The sequence below is a fragment of the Sturnira hondurensis genome, unplaced genomic scaffold, assembly GCF_014824575.4.
Source record: "Sturnira hondurensis isolate 20B ecotype Veracruz unplaced genomic scaffold, ASM1482457v3 Scaffold0022215, whole genome shotgun sequence".
Lineage (NCBI taxonomy): Eukaryota > Metazoa > Chordata > Mammalia > Chiroptera > Phyllostomidae > Sturnira > Sturnira hondurensis.
The window spans coordinates 102,334-123,113 of NW_028094846.1; the positions used below are offsets into that span (position 1 = coordinate 102,334).

General features: G+C 53.1%; 1 protein-coding gene across 1 annotated transcript in view; it reads right to left on the minus strand.

Moving 5' to 3' along the window:
• F11R (F11 receptor) overlaps positions 1-20,729 on the minus strand; it is a 24,265-nt gene extending 3,536 nt beyond the window's left edge. Inside the window, exons 1-3 of the mRNA XM_037034986.1 lie at positions 20,488-20,729; positions 292-360; positions 57-164 (exon numbers count right to left, since the gene is read on the minus strand). Coding sequence (XP_036890881.1) covers positions 57-164; positions 292-360; positions 20,488-20,548 — 238 coding nt within the window. The 5' untranslated portion in view covers positions 20,549-20,729. The remainder of the gene's footprint in view (positions 1-56; positions 165-291; positions 361-20,487) is intronic.
• Positions 20,730-20,780: the final 51 nt, after the last annotated feature.

Here is a 20,780-nt window from a genome sequence, read left to right on the forward strand (position 1 = left end):
CCCCCCCCCCCCCCCCCGGGATCTGGGCGCAATCAGGAAAGAGGCGCAGGGCTCACCTGTGATCTTGCTGTTGTAGCAGACGAGGCTGGTGATGTCGCCCTGGGAAAACTTCCACTCCACCCGGGGATAGGAGAAGCCGGAGTAGGAGCAGGACAACTTGGCAGCTGCGGACAGGCTCACAGTGAGCAGGGGGAAGGAGCAGCAGCAAGTGGACAAGACGGGAGGGCCCCTGGGTCCCCAGGGACCTTGGCCTGCTCGCCCCCTCCCCCTCCACAGCCCCGGCCAACTCACGTTTATTCTCAGGAACTTGGACTTCAGATTCCGAAGTGTACACTGCACCCCTGCTCCACGCCAGCGAGCCTGAGCAGAAGGAAAGGTGGTCCCATCAGAAGTGAGCAGCGGTGAAGGCACTGTGGGGGGCCTCTCCAGGCTGAGGCCCCAAGACGCAGGGGCTCAGGGGAGCCCGGCTCTTCCCAGTGTCCCCCCTCACTAATATCCTAAGCCACCTCCTTCCAAAACTTTTTGCTACAACCGCAGGCCAATACTTCTTTTATCATTGGAAAGAACATTTCTTACAAATGCAGTTTCTCTCATTTTTTATCCCCCTACCTACTGTGACTCCCTACAATCTACTGACTCCCACCCATCCGAGAGCAGCTTCCGGAAGGTCACAGGAGGGTCCTGAGCCACCCCAGACTCACAGACCACCCTGGCAGGAAGCCCCCGGGAGTGAAGAGGGCGCGGCCCTCAGCATCTGTAGGAATTGGGGGCATCTGGGCGTGTTTCCACAAACACAGTATCATTTGCTCCTTGAAACAAGCCCAACAGACCCTCAGGACAAGTATTCTTGTTCCAGTTTGACTTGAAGCAGTGAGGGGACTGGCCCAGGGTCACGTGTCCCTCCTGCCGGACGGAGGGAGAGGACTGTGTGTGGCAGGGTTGCTGGGGGGTGAGGAGAGATGAGGCTTCTCAACAACACGGTGGGAGGAGGCCCAGGAGGGGCTGAACCCTCCCCGGTGGACCGGGCCCAACTCCGGGATCCAGGGACAGCATTTACACAATCACGCTCATTCACGCTGCCACACACGCAGGAAGCCTCACTTCCAGCCTCCCAGGTGAGTCCTGCTTTCTCAGATAAACGCGAGCACCCCAGCCACCCCTCCCGCACCCCACAGGGCACCCAGGCCCCAGACCCCCGAGGCCCCTCAGCTCACCTCCACTGGGGAAGGCTGGAAGGAGATGTCAACACACATTTCAGAAAGTCTGACAGACACCGTAAGTCAACCTGGATAGGCTTCTCTTCCCAGTGTTACGGATGAGAGAGCAGCCCACCCCTGGGGTAGGGGACACAGATGCCTTCCTGGCAAGGAGACACCCACCCACTGGGACAAGCACCCAGTCCACCCCCCACTCGCCCTTTCCCCTTCTGCTCAGAAACCACGGTGATTCTCAGAAAAGCCCCAGGCCTGACAGAGACACATGATGGAATGAAATGCCATCCTTTTAAAAGTCAGGCCCATCTTGCCCTAACCAGGTGGCTCAGCTGGTTGGAGCGTCATCCCATAGACCAAAAGGTTGCGGGTTCAATCCCCAGTCGAGGAGTCGACAAGAGGCAACTACTCAATGTTTCTCCCTCTCCCCCTGCTCTTTCTCTAATGAAACAGCGTCCTTGGGTTACAAACTAGGAGGTCGGGCCCACTTTACCTATAACTTCTTTCTCATAATGTTACCCTGTATCTGTGTATTTGGCATTACACTTCAATGTCCAATCTACAATTACATGTAATAACAAACAGAGAAAGTAAGTAACCTTCTAACCTGAACACTGAGGACGTGCAAGTCTCTCAGTTCCCACCAAGAGTGCTGATAACGAAACGCTTTGCCTTCAGTCCAGGTCAGCTTTCTCTGCGCTAGTGATCGGAACTTCGTGCTTTTAAGATTCTCAGATTTTACAATTTGCTGCCCGTGACGGGCACCGATGCGTGCACCAGACTCCTTCAGGAAGGAAGGTCTCCTCCTGGCCGCCGGGGCTGCAGCCTGAAGAAGGCCCCCAGCCAGCCGCCCTCTGCGAGCGCCAGAATGCCTCCTGCCAGGGGAGGCGGCACCCAGCCTGGTCACTGAAGGGCAGACACTCGCAGCTCCCCGGCCCCCACACAAAGGGCCCCTCTGGGGCTGGCTGAGGCCTCCTGGGACTTCTGCGGCCCGATCCCGCTCCCTTGCCCTCCTCCCCACAGGCCTGGACCCCAAGAGCAGTCCCCGATAAATGTCTTGGGATGGTAACTCACGCCTCAGAGCAGCCCAGGCTACAGCACCGCCCACATAAAGAGCAGCTTCTAATTAGACTAAAACCTAGCCTTTGAAATAAAGGGTAACACCAAAAAAAACTTTTTTATAAAAAGCCCTGAATATGAATTTGGCGGTCAGTTCTGCACCGCTGCTGCCTGTAGCTAAAGCTCCTGTCCAAGTCCTCCCGGATCACTGGATGTGGAACACGCTCGGGAATTACACTCGTGCCCCGATGTCCTCCTTCTCCTCACCCATCCTGACTCCGAGGCCGACTCCAGGCCTTTCTTCCCAGGGTCCTTCGCCGGCAAGCCACCCGCCTCCCTCTGGGCAGGGCTGCTGGCCCCCAGCCTGGCTGCCTCTACTCAGAACTCTCTGTGGTTTGGGGTCGTGCCAGGACCCCAGCCCAGCCCCACCACCACGCCCTTCCTATGGCCACAGGACACCAGCCACTCTGGCCCGGCCCCCTCCCGTTCCTGAACAGGCCTCTGGAACCAGGCTGCCTGCTTTCAAATCCCCTCTGCTNCAAGCCACCCGCCTCCCTCTGGGCAGGGCTGCTGGCCCCCAGCCTGGCTGCTGGCCCCCAGCCCCCTGCTGGCCCCCAGCCTGGCACTCAGAACTCTCTGTGGTTTGGGGTCGTGCCAGGACCCCAGCCCAGCCCCACCACCACGCCCTTCCTATGGCCACAGGACACCAGCCACTCTGGCCCGGCCCCCTCCCGTTCCTGAACAGGCCTCTGGAACCAGGCTGCCTGCTTTCAAATCCCCTCTGCTGCTTACCAGACAACCCATCACTGGTCACATCAACCTAGTTGGCCCATTGTAAAATGGGGATGAAAACGGTTTCTGTATCGCAATGCTGTTGCTGAGAGTCTGACAAGCTGTGACACAAAGTACTTCAAAAAGTGTCTGACCCACAGGAAACCCAACTGTTGTGTCTTCTTACTGTCACCTGCCCACAAGCCCTGCTGCACACACTCCTCTTTCTGACTTCAATATTCTCTCTAGTTAGCATGCAAATAAGTGAACACATATAAACCCCGCCTGGAAGATGCACACGCTCCAGCCCGCCAAACCAGCCCTCTCCACCACTGGAGCCGCCCTGCAGACAACTTCTCTAGGCGCTTCTCAGACCGGCTGGCGGGCAGGAGGCCCTCCCTCGCTACATCCTGCCTGCCTGCCACATCAGCCCACCCACAGTTTCCCTGCCCACCTCCTTCTCTGTTATTTCTCCTTGCCTCCTCACAGCACCTCGATGCCCCTGACCTTGAACTTATACATGGCATATTGTGCACACACACCAATGTCCTACCAATGCACATGGGACACAAAAACAGAAGGGAATCTCAGCCTTTCCATCATGATGTTTAATGTACTCAAGCTCCACGAGAAAAGCCACAAAGTCAAAGAAATCAAAAGACTTTTGGCCCATTCACGTACAGAAAACCTAATCTTGTACAGATTCACTTCATCTGTACCCCCTCTAGCTGGAAGGTCCCTTTCTCTCCAAAATTCTTTTTAAAAAGAAAGGTTTTATGTATTGATTTTAGAGAGGGGGGAAGGGAGAGAAAAACATCAATGTGTGGTCGCCTCTCGCGGGCCCCCTGCTGGGGACCTGCCGCAACCCAGGCTCGTGCCCTGATTGGGAATTGAACCGATGACCCTCCGGTGCACAGGCCTTGCTCAATCACTGAGCTGCACCAGTCTGAGGTCTCCCCACACTTCTTAAGGAAAGTGTCTACACACACTGTTTCCACCCAGTGGACTGCAGTGCGGCTTTGGTTCTGACCCTGGAATTAAAACTGCTTTGACTGAGGTCACCAACCCTCATATTTCTCAATTCCAGGGTACCCTGATTATAAGAGAAGGGTTTCTTGGGGGGAACTACATTAAACGTATATGCAGGCTGTAAATCACATCCCAGTTTCAAAAACACTAAAAGAGTCTTAGAATCATGAACATGCAGCACATGCTTTCCTGGTCACCTCCTATGGCCTCTGCTTGATACGTGTGACTGGAGTCACTCCACTCCCTTGGTTTCTGTGTGCAGTCCTCAGACTTCTGTCTCATTCCCCATCTTGAACTTTGCTTCCTCTGCCCATCCCTTAACACATGAGTGACCCCAGCATTCCACCCTGGGCCTTCCCTCCTCCACATGTCCCTCATGCAGCCCCAAAGTGACCTATGCCCACACCCAGCCGACTCCAGCCACTGCCTCTCACCTGAGTTGCAGGCTCCCATCCCTGTGCCTCCCGCCATCTCCAAGGACTTCGGGCCACTCCTCCCCACCCACGCCCACGACCTCTCTCCTCCCGCCCCTCGATCCAGGCTGGCAGCAGGTAGACTAGGCCACCTCAGGCTCCCACCATCTGTCCCTTAGCAAATCAAACACCGAGTTTTACACTCAATGACGCCTCCCAGGCGTCCCTCAGGCTAGTCCCTCCTCTCCATCCCCACGGCCCCTTCTAGTGCCATCATCCCCTGCAGAATCGCCACTGTTCTCTGACTGGCCTCTCTGCCTGGTTTAGTCTTGCCCCACTCACGTCCACCCTCCACCCCACTGCCGAGGAAAAGCCAACATTTGCCGAGACCTCACTACGTGCCAGGCACTGCTGCGCGCACTCAGTGCAGATTGTGGTCTCTGCCCTGCAACGCCCTGCCATTGGGTGACTCTGTTATCACCCCCCTTATTCTGCACAGAGACCCTGAGGCCCAGAGCTGTTGCGTGGTGGTACAGATTCAAACAAAGGCCACTCCAGAGGCTGAGTGGCCGCTGTATCTCCCAGAGTGCAATCCAACAGTAGCTTCAAGCTTCCCGGGGTGCCACAAGATACCATGCAAATTCTGCCCTGGCTGGTGTGGCTCAGTGGATTGAATGCCAGCCTGTGAACCAAAGGGTCGCTGGTTCGATTCCCAGTCAGGGCACATGCCTGGGTTGCGGGCCAGGTCCCCAGTGGTGGGCATGAAAGAGGCAACCACACACTGGTATTTCTCTCCCTTTCTTTCTCTCTAAAAATAGATAAACAGAACCTTTAAAAAAAGATAACATGCAATTTCTTCAGGAACGCAAGGGTTCCTGCCCTACCTGCCCTTGTGATAAGCTTATCATCTTCATCACCCTCTCTGCTCTCACAATTGACCCTCCAGTAACATAAAACTGCTCGAAGTTCCCAGAGGAGCCAGGCTGTTTCATAACTCCCTGCTCCTGCTGCAAGGAACGCCCTCTCCCCTCTTTCTTGCACACCAGCACCGTTTTGCAGGAAAAGACCTGCGCTCTCCAGAACCAGGGCTGCCACTGCCCGGTGCAGACCCCGGCGAAGCCCGTCCCACACCATGACATCACCTGCACACAGGTGTGCCTCCCCACCAGACATTCAACCCCAGGGGGCAGGGACCGCACATTCACTGCGGTTCGGAGAACATGCGGCAGGAAGCACGTCTGCTGCAAGTCTGCCCTGAGCCACACGGAACCTTAACACACGGACGAGCCACAGCAGACTGTTCACTATCACATCCACGCGTTCAGGTTCATCTACTAAGACAAGCCTATTTTTCAAAGCGGCAGACAGGGCATGCCCAAGTCAAGTCAAAGAAGAAGAATGCAAACTTGATTTAAAACCCCATCTTTAAACAATTTTAATACTAGCAAAGTATTTCCCCCTGCCCCCAACTGTTCAGCTCTCAGGAGGGAAAAAGTGTGTTCCACCAATGTTTTTTTGTTAAAATGTAGATTCGTACCCTGGCTGGTGTGGCTCAGTGGACTGAGTGCCAGCCTGTGAACCAAGGGCCCGTGGGTTCAATTCCCAGCCAGGGCACATGCCTGGGCTGCAGGCCAGGTCCCCAGCAGGGAAGCACACGAGAGGCAATCCACTGATGTTCTTCTCTTTCTTTCTCCCTTACACTCCCCCTAAAAATAAATAAAATCTCTCTCTATATTAAAAAGCTTAGATTCTGCCCTGGCTGGTATGGCTCAGTGGATTGAACACGGGCCTGCAAACCAGAGGATCACAGTTCGATTCTAGGTCAGGGCACATGCCTGGGTTGCGGGCCAGTTCCTAGTGGGGAATGCACAGGAGACAACCATACATTGATGTTTCTCTCTGTCTCTCCTTCCCTTCCCCTCTAAAGACAAATAAGTAAAATCGTTACCAAAAAAAGGCTTAGCCTGGCTGGTGTAGCTCAGTGGACTGAGCATGGGCCTGTGAAGCAAAGGGTCGTTGGTTCGATTCCCAGTCAGGGCACACGCCTGGGTTGCAGGCCAGGTCCCCAGTGGGGGACACATGAGAGGCAACCACACACTGATGTTTCTCTCCCACTCTTTCTCCTTCCCTTCCCTGTCTCTAAAAATAAATAAATAAAATATTTTTTTACAAAGCTTAAATTCATAACTTAAAAATAACTTATCAAATTTGCTTCGAAGTTTGAAACCGAAGTCAAGTTCTCTGCTGGGGCACTTCCCCCTCATCCCTCCAGCGGTGACAACAGCTGTTCCCTGGGAGGCGGGGCAAAGGGAGGAGCAGGGGAGGGGTTCTAGGAGGTTTGGTAAGGCCAGCTGTGGATGACCAGCAGGGAGCAGAGGTCACCCTGGGATGGGTTCAGGGAGGTTAGGGACTGGACTGTGCTCCCTAGAAAGCCCTACCGCCAGTGCCTCAAAATGTGACCGCACTGGAAGACAGCACCATTAACACGGTGACTGGGCTACAACGAAGCCCCAAGGACACGCCCTCCTGTGACCGCACTGGGTGCTGGTGTGCACACACACAGGGCTAAGCGACAGGCAGCAGGAGGGGGGCGTCTGCGAGCCAAGGAGAGAGGCCTCCAAAGGGACCAGCCCTCCCCGCACACTAACACTGGCTGTGCAGCTGCAGGACTGTGAGAACCTGCTGAGGTTTCAGCCAGCCAGTCTGTGGCATTTTGTGACAGCAGCTGGAACAGAGTAACCCCAAGGTCTAGGGAGCCCGTGACAGGCACTCTGTCTGACCCAGCCCTGACTTTCCCAAGATAACGTTTCTGCACAAGGGCAGGCTGCAACGGAAACCACCAATGAACTGAAAAGGCGGGCAGCCAATGGGAGAAAATGTTTGCAAATCACATGTCTGATAAGGAGTTTATGTCCAAAATATATAAGGAACTCACACAACCTGAAAGCAACCCCCGCCCACACCCACCACAGAGTCCAATTAAAAAATGGGCTGAGGCTGCCCTAGCCAGTGTAGCTCAGTCCGTTGGGTGTCGTACCCCAAACCAAAAGCTCACGGGTTCGTTTGCCAGTCAGGGTACATGCCTAGGTTGTGGGTTTGATCCCCAGTCAGGGTGCTTACAAGAGGCAACCGATCTGTTTTCCTCCTTCTTCCCTCCTTTCTAAAAATAAATTTAAGAAATATATTTTTTTATTTTTTAACTATATTTTATTGATTATGCCATTACAGTTGTCCCATCTTCCCCCTTTCACTCCCCTCCACCCTGCACACCCCTCCCACCCACATTCTTTAGTTCACATCCATGTGTCAAACTTATAAGTTCTTTGGCTTCTGCATTTCCCATTCTATTCTTACCCTCCCCTTGTCTGTTTTCTACCTACTGTCTATGCTACTTATTCTCTGTACCTTCTCCCCCCTCTCTCCTCCTCCCACTCCCCTGTTGCTAACCCTCCATGTGATCTCCATTTCAGTGGTTCTGTTTCTGTTCTAGTTGTTTGCTTATGTTTTTGTTTTAGGTGTGGTTGTTAATATCTGTGAGTTTGCTGTTGTTTGACTGTACATGTTTTTTATCGTTTTCTTAGATAAATCCCTTTAACATTTCATATAATAAGGGCTTGGGATGATGAACTCCTTTAACTTGACCTTATCTAGGAAGCACTTTATCTGCCCTTCCATTCTAAATGATAGCTTTGCTTGGATAGAGCAATCTTGGATGTAGGTTTTTGCCTTTCATGACTTCAAGTACTTCTTTCCAGCCCCTTCTTGCCTGCAAGGTCTCTTTTGAGAATGGTTCTCTTTCTCTTTTGAGAAATCTGCTGACAGTGTGATGGGAACTCCTTTGAGGTGACTGTCCCCTTATCTCTTCCTGCTTCTAGGATTCTCTCCTTGATTTTTATCTTGGCTAATGTAATCATGATGTGCTTTGGTGCGTTCCTTCCTGGATCCACCTTCTTTGGGACTCTCTGAGGTTCCTGGACTTCCTGGACTTTCTTTCCCTTTCCCTTCTGGTACCCCTATAATTCAGATGATGGAACATTTATAGATGTTCTGGAAGTTCCTAAGCCTCTCCTCATTTTTTGGAATTCTTGTTTCTTCATTCTTTCCTGTTTGGTTGTTTCTTTCTTCCTTCTGGTCCACTCCATTGATGTGAGTCCCAGTTTTCTTCCTATCACTATTGGTTCCCTGTGCATTTTCCTTCATTTCACTTAGCATAGCCTTCATTTTTTCATATAATTTGCAACCAAATTTAACCAATTCTGTGATCATCCTGATTACCTGTGCTTTGAACTGTGCATCTGATAGGTTGGCTATCTCTTTGTCACTTAGTTGTATTTGCTGTGGAGCTTTGATCTGTTCTTCGATTTGGGCCTTTTTTTTTGTCTCATCACGCCTGTTATGTAGTGAGGGGAGGAGCCTTAGGTATTCGCCAGGGCAGGGCAACCCAGTCACTGGGTTGTGACGCTGTATGTGGGACAGGGGTCCGAGAGGGAACAATGGCACTTGCTCTGCTCTCTGCCGGATTTCAGTCACTTCTCCCACTTCCCCCAAGCAAATTGGGCCCTTTTGGTGCTGGTTCCTGGGTGGGTGGGTTTGTGTACATTCTAGGACCCTGTGGGTCTCTCCAATGAACTCTCCTGTGAGGCTGGGAGTCTCTCCTGGCACCTCAACCCCTACAGGTGTTTTCAATCAGTGTTTTGAGGCTTTATTTCCCCATGATGGAACCTGGGGTTGCTCGGTCTGTCAGGCTCCCCGGTTTCTCCTGGTCTATCTGTGCACGCACGTGGGACTGCCCAGCTCGCCAGCCGCCTTGTGCGCCGGGCCCCTCCACAATCCGCTGCCTTGCACGCCTAGGGTCCGCCAGCTACAGCTTTGCCGTGACCCCTCTCTGTCCAGCTGCCCAACTCCGCCCGCCTAGCAGTCTGGATGAATGTGTCTATTTTAACTCCTCAGTTGTTGGACTTCCATACAATTCAATTTTCTGTCAGTACCGTTTGTTTTTTGTTTTTAAATTGTTGTTGTCCCTCTTTTGGTTGTGCGAGGAGGCACAGTGTGTCTACCTACCTACACCTCCATCTTGGCTGGAAGTCCTAAAAGAAAATCTTTAAAAATAAACTTAAAAATGGCCCAAGGTTCTAAATAGACATTTTTCTGAAGACATACAAATGGCCAACAGGTACATGAGAAGACGCTCAGGTAAATGCAAACAAAAGCCACAATAAGTTACCACCTCACATCTGCTAGAGTAGCTATTATCAAAAAGACAAGCAATGACAAGTGTTGGTGAGGATGTGCAGAAAGGGAACCTTTGTGCCTGGGTGGTGGGAACATAAATTGATGCAGCCGCCACGGTAAACAGTATGGAGATTCCTGAAAAAATTCAAAATACAACCACCATACACTCTAGCAACACCACTTTTGGGTATTTGCCCGAAGAAAAGGAAAACGCTAACTCAAAAGGCTGTACCCCGACATCCACTGCAGCGTTTTTTACAACAGCCGAGATATGAAAACACATCACATGCCCATCGACAGACAACAGGGCTCAGTGGGTCGGAGCATCAACCCTGTGCCAAGGTTGCAAGTTCGACCTCCAGTTCAGGGCACATGCAAGCAGCAACCAACAAATGCAAAAAGAAGTGGAACAACAAATCAATGTTTCTCTCTGTCTCTCCCTCTAAAAAAAAATCAAAAAGTAAAAAAAAAATTAACATTCTGTAACTACACGGTGACGGCTGTCACTAGACTGTCACCCTTTCTGTACTANGTCGAGCATCAACCCTGTGCCAAGGTTGCAAGTTCGACCTCCAGTTCAGGGCACATGCAAGCAGCAACCAACAAATGCAAAAAGAAGTGGAACAACAAATCAATGTTTCTCTCTGTCTCTCCCTCTAAAAAAAAATCAAAAAGTAAAAAAAAAATTAACATTCTGTAACTACACGGTGACGGCTGTCACTAGACTGTCACCCTTTCTGTACTAAACATCGAGTCACCACACTACACACCTGGAACCAGCTCAGTGCTGTATGCCAACTGTGTCTCAACAAGAAAAAATTTTTCTTTTTATCATTTTTTTAGAAAAATCAACAGAACTCTTGAAGACCTTTAAAAGACTTCTATACCTTTCATTTATTGTGTCTGAATTCTGGACACACTACTGAGCACAACAGAATGAATGAAAGACTGGCAGGGAGACAATGACACCAGTTGTCACCTTTCATACTATGTGCCAGGCCCTCCTCAGAGGCCCTCACATCAGGGCCCTGCTGTGAGGTCAATGTCATTGTTGCTCCCATCGGACAGGACTCATTCGGGGCCTGGAAGTTAAGTAACTTGCTCCCAGAGGCCAAGCAAAGCTGAGACTGTCACCCAGGCAGCCTGGCTCCAGCGTACGACACCTCACACAGCAGAAGACAGGGTGCCACCCCAAAGGTCGAGGTAGGTCAGTTTGAACTGGCGTAGAAACAGGTCCAAGATGGAAGAGAAAGATATGCAAAATATGACCTTATTTTTATTTTACTTCTTACGGTTTTGGAAGGAAATGCACATCACTATGTTAGCACAAAGAGACCAGGCATAGCTCAGCTTCATTCTCACGTCACAGACTGCCTTACACAAACATTTGTCTAATGAATGAGTCACAACTTTGCTAGTGAATGTCATACCCTGTGCTCTGGACCCGTTTCTTCCCACCCCAGGGTGTGGGAGCACCCACCAGGGCGGAACACCACGAGAGGCTGCTGCTCAACCTCCCACAAGGCCTTCCCTGTTCCACTCCAATCCCAGCACATGTGCTGGCACCGATCCTACTTCTACAGGTCATAACAATAACCCAGTACACACACAAAAAATGTCCTCAGAGCCCTGGCCTGGTGGTTCCTTTGGCTGGACCACCAAAAGGTTGTGGGTTTGATCCCCGGTCAGGACTGGAACGGGAGGCAGCAGAGCCATGTCTGTCTCTCTCTCTCTCTCTCTCTCTCTCTCTCTCTCTCTCTCTCTCTCATCAGTGAGCATATCCTCAGGTGAGGACTGTTTAAAAAGATTTTATTTATTTATTTATCTTTAGAGGGGAAGGAGAGAAGGAGAGAAACATCAATGTATGGTTGCCTTTCGTGCGTCCCCTGCTGGGAGTTAGCCTGCAAGGAACCAGCCTGCAACCCAGGCATGTGCCCCGACTGGGAATCAAACCGAGATCGTCTGGTTCACAGGCCCACGCTCAATCCACTGAGCTACGCCAGCCAGGGCGAGGATTGTTTAAAAAAACTCTAACAATAGATTCCAAATGCTTGACACTGCACACTACTGAGAAATTAGACCACAGGCAGCTTTTTTATGTTCTACATTTGTGTAGTAAGTAAATATGTATTAAGTGCATATTTAATACATTTTTATTTATGCAAATATGACCAAATGAATGGGAAAGGGAAATAAAAAGGAAAATAAATAAAACAATGCTAGAATAGGCAGAAACAAAAACAAAAAAAGGAAATAGGAGATGATAAAGAATAACAGGAAATATAGGAGCAGCATCACACCAGGAAGCACTGAATGATTCGATAAAACTTTAAAGGTGAAATGAGTTAACAAAGGACATGGCTACAGCATCAAGACCCTAAAGTGTGTATGTGAGTCTGATAAACTTCCAGGAAGGAAAGGGGCTGGAGAAAACACTGCCCTGCAGCTGAGAACGGGAGGCGGAAAGGCACCATGTGGGAGGTGGAAGGGAAGGTGAGTTAGGGCAGGAGAAGGGGGGGCGGCCACTCAGGCTTCAGTACCCAAGTCTGCCCCGCCTGTTCTCACATACCACAGATCGGACTGGTGGCACATCTGCAAGACTGAGGTGTAACATCTGAAAATCACTGTGTCTCAGTCATAGTAACTGTGGCAAACTAGAGAGTCACGACTATGTGTGTATTTACTCTACAGGCTTCTCCTGCAGTGCGACTGAGGCAGAGCCTAAGTTCCCGTGTCTGGAATCTGACCACAGTCTGGGGACCACCTGGGCTGCTGGGCTGATGGCAGAGGGGACACTGAGCCCCCACATTAAGACTTGTGCCTGGTGTGCACTATCTCATTAAATTCTCACCAAACCCCCAAGATGAACTGTTGTTAGTACTGTTATTATCCATTTTACAGATGAGAGCAGTGAGGATTAGCACAGGTGCCCCAATCACACAGCTACAAACAGCAAAGTGGGAAACTTACCCAAGTTAAAGGTGAAGGTCCAAGGACAGCTACACGCTGTTTAGTACAACAAGAAAGAGAAAACCTAAATGCCCAGCAAAAGGCGAACAAGCAGGGAAACTCAGACATACCCACGCAGTGGGACACCGAGGAAGGGTTGTTTAACAGACATTTTTGGTGAATATACACACTATAGGTACCCCACACATTTATTAGGAGGACATGAGACCAGATAGCAGGAAGCCAGGACAAGTCCTTGGTAAGCAGAACAGGGAGACAGGCAGATCGCTGAACCCAACGGCAGATGGCCACCAGGGTGGAGTGCCTGGCAGGGGGCCAACCTGGGGAAACAAGGGCCTCACCTCTAGGGTGACCTCTGTCCCCCTGCCCTTTCCTCCCTGGGGACAACATCTAGGCCTCCACTGTGTTTCAGCTCCAGGCCCAGAAAGGCAGCAAGACCAGTGGGCAATGCCAGAACCAACTGCAATGACTGAAGACCCCCTGCCCTGCTACTGACCTTCAGTGGAGACCCGACCCTGAAAGGACACACCCGGACAACTGATGATAAAAACGATACAAGCCTCGAGACCAAGGGCCCAGTGTGTGCCCCCAACTCCTTCCCCCACAGGCACACGTCTCCTGAACCCTAGGGCAATGGGCAGCTGGCAGCTGGTCCCCAGCTGACACCCTGAACCTGTCCCCTGGACCATCTTTTCTCCGACCTCCCAGAGACCTAGGACAGCCCAGCCTGGGCTCTCCTGTTGCTGCTTCTGTGCTGACCCCTCCTTGTTTCACTGCCCCCAGTTTTAATAAATGTACCCTCACAGTCACATGGACTCGAGCTGAAGTTGTTCCTACACAACGTCAAGAGCCCACACACAATAGCTGGCCCTAGGCAGCCCTGCTCCAATCCACCTACTATGTCCGGTCACATAGTAGGTGGACGTGGACCCCAGGTGGGACTGGGTCTTCCTCTCCTGAGCCTGTACAGCCCCGCTGGCTCACTTGCAGGGACCTGGACTGTCTCATCTCACCGTGGGTAGAATGATGGATTTCCAGGGAAGAGCCCACCCAGGACTGCCTCACAGACCGAGACGCTCGAGGCACCAGCCAAGGGCCCGTTGTGCCCTGCTGGCTTTGCACCAGGTGAGCTTGGATGAGTCTCTTGGAGATCCTGACCCCCTGCTGTTACAGGGTTAGAGGCCGCATTTCTCTGTTTTAAAGGCATCCAGGTAAAGCTAGAGGTTAGGGTTTGAGAAGAAGCCAGACAGAGCCAGGCCAAGAGAAAAACAGATGGTGGGTGTTTGATGTTGGTTTTCAGCTGGAGCTGCTTCCTGGGGTCACGTAACAAAAACTTTTGCTGGATAAACTGAAGCCTACACTCCGTTCAGCTTTGCAGATGAGGGGCACTTACTCCTCTGGCTCATTTCAGAGATTCTTAGGTGACCGAGGATCTTTAGGGTGGGGCAGGGGAGGCTGGGACGCGCGGGAGTGTTGAGACGCAGAAGTGCTGTTGTTGGAAAGACTACTTACTTGGTAAGGTTCTACTTACTTATTACTGCTTACTTCTGTAAGGTTCTTACCAAAATGGGAAGATTTAACTAGAAGTGATCTACTTAACACGGCCAAAACGTATCTGTTTTAATGCCCAAATTAACTTTTGCCTGCAAAATTAGACATGCTGATTTTAAATTAAACTGAAAGGATAGCTTGTCTTTTTTTTTCCTAATTTTATTTATTTCTCTTTAGAGGGGAAGGGAAGGAGAGAAATATCATTGCATGGTTGCCTCTTGTGCGTCCCCTGCTGGGAACTGGCCTGCAACCCAGGCCTGTGCCCTGACTGGGAATTGAACCAGTTATTTGGTTCGCAGGTCCGGGCTCAATGCACTGAGCTATACCAGCCAGGGCTGGAAGTTTGTCTTGACCGCTAATTAGAAGCCCCTAGGAGGAGCACAAGTCGATTAATACTAGAATATAAAACCAGAAAGCTCAGTTTTTAGGGGATGAGCAGTGGCTGCAGCTGCCCCAGGTGGCGGGGGGCGGGGGGGGGTCAGGAGGGGTGGGGACGGTTGTCTAGGCTCTCAGTGACAGGGTGATAGGCAGGCTGTTGAGGCTGCTGATCTGGCATTCTGCCCACCTCCTAGTTCTTCCCGGGCCCGGCCCTTTCCTGGACCTGCCAGGGTCCCTCACACCCGTCTGGGCTGGGCTCTGCCCCTTCATGTCACTCTTTGGGCTTCTGCTGCATGTTTACCCAGCGGAAATTTTCCTCCTCCTCTTCTGCTGGTCCAGGTGCCTGGCCTCAGTGGAGCCCCAGGGAAGAGCTCCTGCCCACCTGGAGGATTAAGTCCCGGGGACACAGGACCAGGCAGCACCCCCCCCACCACCAGTGTGTGAATGAACCTAGCTGTACACGCTGTGGCCTCCTAGGACACCAGGCTTGGTGAAGGGCTGTGGCTTTCCGAGGAAGCAGGCGCAGCGTCTGGTTCAGCTCCCCAGTTTGCTGGCTTAGTGTCTCATTTAATGGAACTGCTACACAGGGTTTGATGGGGAGCTCTCATGGAGGAGTCTCACTTTGCTGAGGAAAGCCAGGTCCCCAGGAGGGGCTGTAGGAGGCTCAAGTGGGACTCGGAAGGAGGGGCGAGGTCAGCCTGGCGCGGGGTTGCCCCAGGGGAGCGGGGGGAGTGTTCCCCCTTCTCCTTGCTGATGGTTGGGGAGAGGTTGAAACTATGCTGGAGAGGAGACTGCTAAAGCCCTTACACATACTTTTTCTGTTCTTTTGTTGTATTGCAGCTTACATGCAACATCACTTCATATTAATTCAAGGTGTACAGCACAGTGGTTGGACAATGATACACCTTATGAACCAATCCCCCCCCTTTCTCTGGCAACTGCCCCCCTCCCCCAGAGTAACTTTCTGCACATAGCTTTGGTAGAGACAATTACGCAATGTCTGCTTTTAAGTCAGAACCTGTTCACTCCCAAGGAGGAAATGTTGTGGAGCAACACGTGTTTTTCCAAATCAAATGCAACTCTCCTGCTGGGGTGAGTCCTTCTTGAAACCAATGACGCCCGATGCCCGAGTGTCTTTTTTTTCAGAACGTATTTACAACTAAATGAACCAGATACTTGACTAAAGGGGAAAACGATGCTTTTCCAGGAGCCTCCCAAGGGAAAACTAATCTTGGAGCTGACTGAACGTTTGCTGACCACCTTTCCTTCATTGCTAGTGTCTGCGAGAGCCTCCAGGACCTTGTCACAGGGTGCCCGCTCTCCTCGGAATGGCCCCACACAGCCGGAGACTTCCACAGAAGCCCCTAACTCTTGGCCTGCTCTGTGTTTTACTTGGTTAGCGTACGTCGGCAGCTCCTGGGAGACAGCAGAGCCCAGTTATGTTCACATCCCCTTCAGCTTCTACGGCTGCTTTGCCCAGAGGGACGGTGGTGGTCACGGAATGTGGGGGCGTCTACTTAGCAGAACCCAACAGCCATTCCTCGCACAAGCAGGTCAGACCCACAACAGAAAAGTTACTTCTTTTGCTCTGGCAGCTGTGGCTCAGTGGACTGAGTGCCAGCCTGAGAACCAAAGGGTTCTGGGTTCGATTCCCAGTCAGGGCACATGCCTGGGTTGCAGACCAGGCCCCCAGTGAGGGGCATGCAAGAGGCAACCTCACGCTGATGTTTCTCTCCCTCTTTCTCCTTTCCCTGCTGTCTAAAAATAAAATCTTTTTATTAAAAAGTTACTTCTTGCTACTGCTTTGTTAAGAAATCTTTGTTTTCTCTCTACCACCCTGTTACTGATTGGAATTTTAAGGTGCTTTCTTGCTATGATTGTGTTTTCCTCACCCAAGGACATTTTCTCCATTGCTACTAGAGAGAGAGGAAGGGGGCAGAGAAGCATCAATTGGGGATCGTTCACATCTGGACTGGGGGTGGTGCGTGGGCCTGCTCCTGGACGGGGAACAAGCCCGCAGCCTAGGCATGTGCCTTGACCAGAAATCGAACCTGCAAACTTTTGGTCACAGGATGATGCTCCAACCAACTGAGCCACACCAGCCAGAGTGCTAAGATTTTGGTGGAATTTGTTCAACAAAAAAAGGAGAGAAAACAGAACAAAGGAAAGAAAAGGACGGAGAGAAGCCAGCCAGCCTATGGTTTTCTCTACAAACTCATCCGAACTTCCCCTCTAGACCCTGAGCCTCACAGGACCCTCAAGCCAAGAGGGAACTGCAGCCTGGGGACAAGAGGAGGGCCCAGGGCCTCAGCAGCCACCAGATGCAGTGTACTCAGTCTACCTCAATGGGGGCTAATTGCTTTGCCAGTACTTCGGCTTCCCTTAGAGCTTCTTCACAGCCCTAATCTCTGGCATGGTGCTCTGAACGCAGGCAACAAACACCAATGTTTACAGGATTCACAAGTGGATTCAACGGGGCTGTCCGATCTGAACCCAGAAGCAGGGCTTCCACTCCAGCCTGCCCATTTGACCGCTGCCACCACCCTGCGCTCCTGGAGGCGGGGCTGGGACCGAGAAGGAATGTGCCGGCAGGGCGAAGACTTGCTGCCAGCCCAACAACAGGCAAGCAAGTCTGAACGGCTACCCCCGGCTGCACCTTCGGTGACATCAGCGGCCCTCTGAAGATGGCAGGGAGCCATACGGGCCCTGCTGCCCAGGAGGGCTTTCATATCATCCCTCCAGCTCGCTCTCAGCAGAATTTCCAGTTCTACCAGTTCAGCTCCTCCCCTCCCCCACCCTTCTCTGTATTCCAAAGGCTGAGCCTGCCTGCCCCCACCCTGGGATCAAACTTCCTGCCAGCCAGCTGCTTCCTCCTGTCCTCCCCCTACCTAGAGAAACAAAGACACAAGCCAGACTTTGGACAGAAACTCTGCTTATCAGGGAGTCCCAGGCAGACGAGCTCTGAGTTTTCAATGCCTGGAAAACCCCAGTGCGAATCTACTCACGCCACTTCCCACGATTCCCTCAAAATGGTGAAAACTCTTCCACAATTGCATCTGCAAGCGGTCACTCAGATCTTTCCTGGACTTACGAAAAGGAAGCAGGCTTGAGTTTAGAGACCTGCAAAGTCTCCCCCTCAATGTGAACAAAGGTGAAAAACAAGCTCCATTATTTCCTAATCTACCACATAAAATGTGTAGCTTTTCAGTCTGTGTTTGCGCGGGGCTGGCAGCCACTTCTGTGCCCACAGAACAGGTGCCTCGACCCCCAGCTGACTGGGAGGGATGTTAACAGCCAGGCCCCATCGCCTGTAACGCCAAAATGACAAGCTCTCCAAGGCACACTCAGTGAATAACCAAGATGAAGGATACGCTAGGATGTACACAGTATGTCGCCTTGTGCAAGAGAAGGGAAAAAACATGCGGATGCACAGTTGTATCCGGGTAACAAAGCACTGGAAAGGCACGGAAGCAGCTACGGGGCAGCTTGCAGGGAGCAGGGATGGGGCCGGAGGGAGACACCCCCACCTCTTTAATGTCACTTTTAAAAAGATGTTGTTTATTTATTATGTTTACAGAAAGGGGAGGGAGAGAAACAAGGTGTCAGCAAGAAACACCGAGATGAGGTGCTGCCCATGCTGGACCGGGAACCCAACGGGTGAGCTTTCCCTTTGTAGGGTGACACCCAACCTAGGGAGCCACACCAGTCAGAGCCTTTAATAGCATTTTGATTCCTGAACCACGCCAAGGTATTAACCTACTCTAAATAAACTTTTTTTTAAAGGGTAAAAAAGTCCCAGCAGCTCCAGCGTACAAGGATCCCTGCGACCACTCACTGCCCAGCTCTGACTGTTGTCGGTGGTTCCCAGTTTCTCATTCCCAGGGAACAATTCTTCCCAAGAGTAACTTCACCAGGGGAGGGGAGCAGACCGGACGAGTGACTCACCGCCTACAGTTCGAAGTTAAATCTAACCCTGAACAGCAACACTAGAAGCAACATCATCAGGAAACAGGAGGACACACAAAGCCACCCACAGCAGTTCCCCCATCCTGGAGCATCTGGTGGGGGGCAGACAGAGCAATGGATGCCGTTCCAAAGTGGGTTCCCCATTTCCCCCCACAGTCTGTTCTATTCACAGGCCACATCGCCTGGGAGATAGCTGGAGACTCTCCAAGCACAGGTGCTGGGGTGGTGGGGCGGGGCATGGGCAGGGGGCTGGGGCTGGTGCCCTGGGTCACCTGGGTCACTGTTGCCCCAGCAGGCTCAGGCCATCCTCCCCACCAGATTCCCCAGGATGGGGCTGGGCCTTCGCCTGACAGTCAGGCTCATCGTGCCCTGCCTTCTCCCAGCTGGCAGGCCCATAAGGAGGAGCAGCCCTGGAGGGAGGGCACCTGGGCATCTGTATATACTTCCGGCATCCTGGGGGTTTCAGGACAGACGAGACACCAAGGAAAGACCCTACTTACTTTTTACTCTTGCCACGGGACCTATCGGGGTCTCTCCCTGCTTTTCATCCTCACAAAATCCAAAGGGATGCCCCATACCGCCTTCTCGTGTATGTAATGCAACTATCAACTATCAGTGCCCCGGACGGAAGGGAGTAGCACACGCTTGCTCTTCTCTCTTATAGGTGAAAAGGCTGAGCTGCTGGCGGGAGATAATGCAAAGCCAAGATCGACCCCAGGAGGGGGGCCGGCTCCCATTGCAGCCTCAGTACAAAGCAAATCCCTCTCCCCGTGCAGCCTGATTTAGTCACAGAGTCAGTTCCTCCATCCCTGGAGATGTGACCACTCGGGACGCACGGTCAAGCTCAGGCCCCATCTGCTGGGGCTGCCTCCGAGGGTGCCTCTGGATCCCCTGCAGAGACCCAGAAGGGCGCTCTCGCAGCCGTCCGGTGCCGGTGCCGGTGCGGGACTGTCGGGTGACACAGAAACTGAGGAAAGAAAAGGAGGGAAGGGCACCCCAGGGAGCTTACAAGCCTGACAAATGCAATCGCTGGCTCAGACAGTGGCAGGGAACCAACCTCCCCTTCAAAGTGAACTTGGCGGAACGAATCGACCTGGCACTACCGCGAGGGGTTGTCACCGTTCTTTTCTTCGAACACTTCCCAAAAGATGGCCCTCAGCGGAAAGAGGTTCCCTCAGACCACATGCTCGCACAACTGCGCACAGAAGCACCGACACCCAGGCAGCAGGCGGCCTATGCGCGCCCGTGGGGCAGCGGCCTCCGGTCGCCCGCGGGGTCCCGGCTCCTCCGCCCCCAGCCACCCACTCAGTCAACATCGTTCACTCAGGTAGTGATTCGAGAAAGGGACTTCGAATGCTGTTTTCTGTGAAAACTCGGATTTCAATTACATCTCCTCCTCGGACTTCGCGCTCAACGCTTGCGCAGAGCAGGGGAGGATAGAGAGACCCCCTCAGCCACCGCCGCCCCGTCGGACTTCTGGGGACCCTTCGGGACCAGACACCCCGGGGCCCAGGGAGACGGGCGGCGAGGCTGGCGGCTGCGCGTCCTGGGGGCCCGCGCCCAACCCGGAGGCGCGCGGAGGCGGGGCCGGGCAGGTGCGGTGGGCAGGGCCCCCACCTGCCGGCGCCGGGAGCCAGCGGACTCGACCCCTGCGGTTCCTCTCGGTGGGCGAGGTGTGGATGTCGGGGGGGGGGGGCACGACCCCCGGTGTGGGGGAGGGGAGCCAGCCCCGCAGCGGTGGGTGGACGGGAGGAGGGGACGGGGCCGGGCGCGGCGGAGGACGCGGAGGGCGCGGAGGGCGAGGTCGGCCGGTCCGACCCGTCCCCGCCCGCGGGCACGGCCGTGGGCGCGCCTCGCTCCAACCTCCGACACGACCCACGGATCCCTCCCGAAACTCCGGAACTTACACAGGATCACCGACGCGAAGAGGAGCGACTGTGTCCTCCCGACTTTCCCCTTCGTCCCCATCACGACCGGGTTCCCGACGCGCCGGCGGCAGCCGAACCCGGGCACAGACCCAGCTTCGGGCGCAGCCGCGCGGATTGAGCGGTGGCCGCAGGTTGATCCCGCCGGCCCGCCCTCCGCGCCCGATTGGCCGACGCCCGCCCCTGCGCGCTCCGGTTGGAGGAGGCAGCCGTCGCTCCGCTGAGTGACTCAAGGCCGCCAGGTGCAGCTCGGCCCACCCACCCCCACGGGGCGG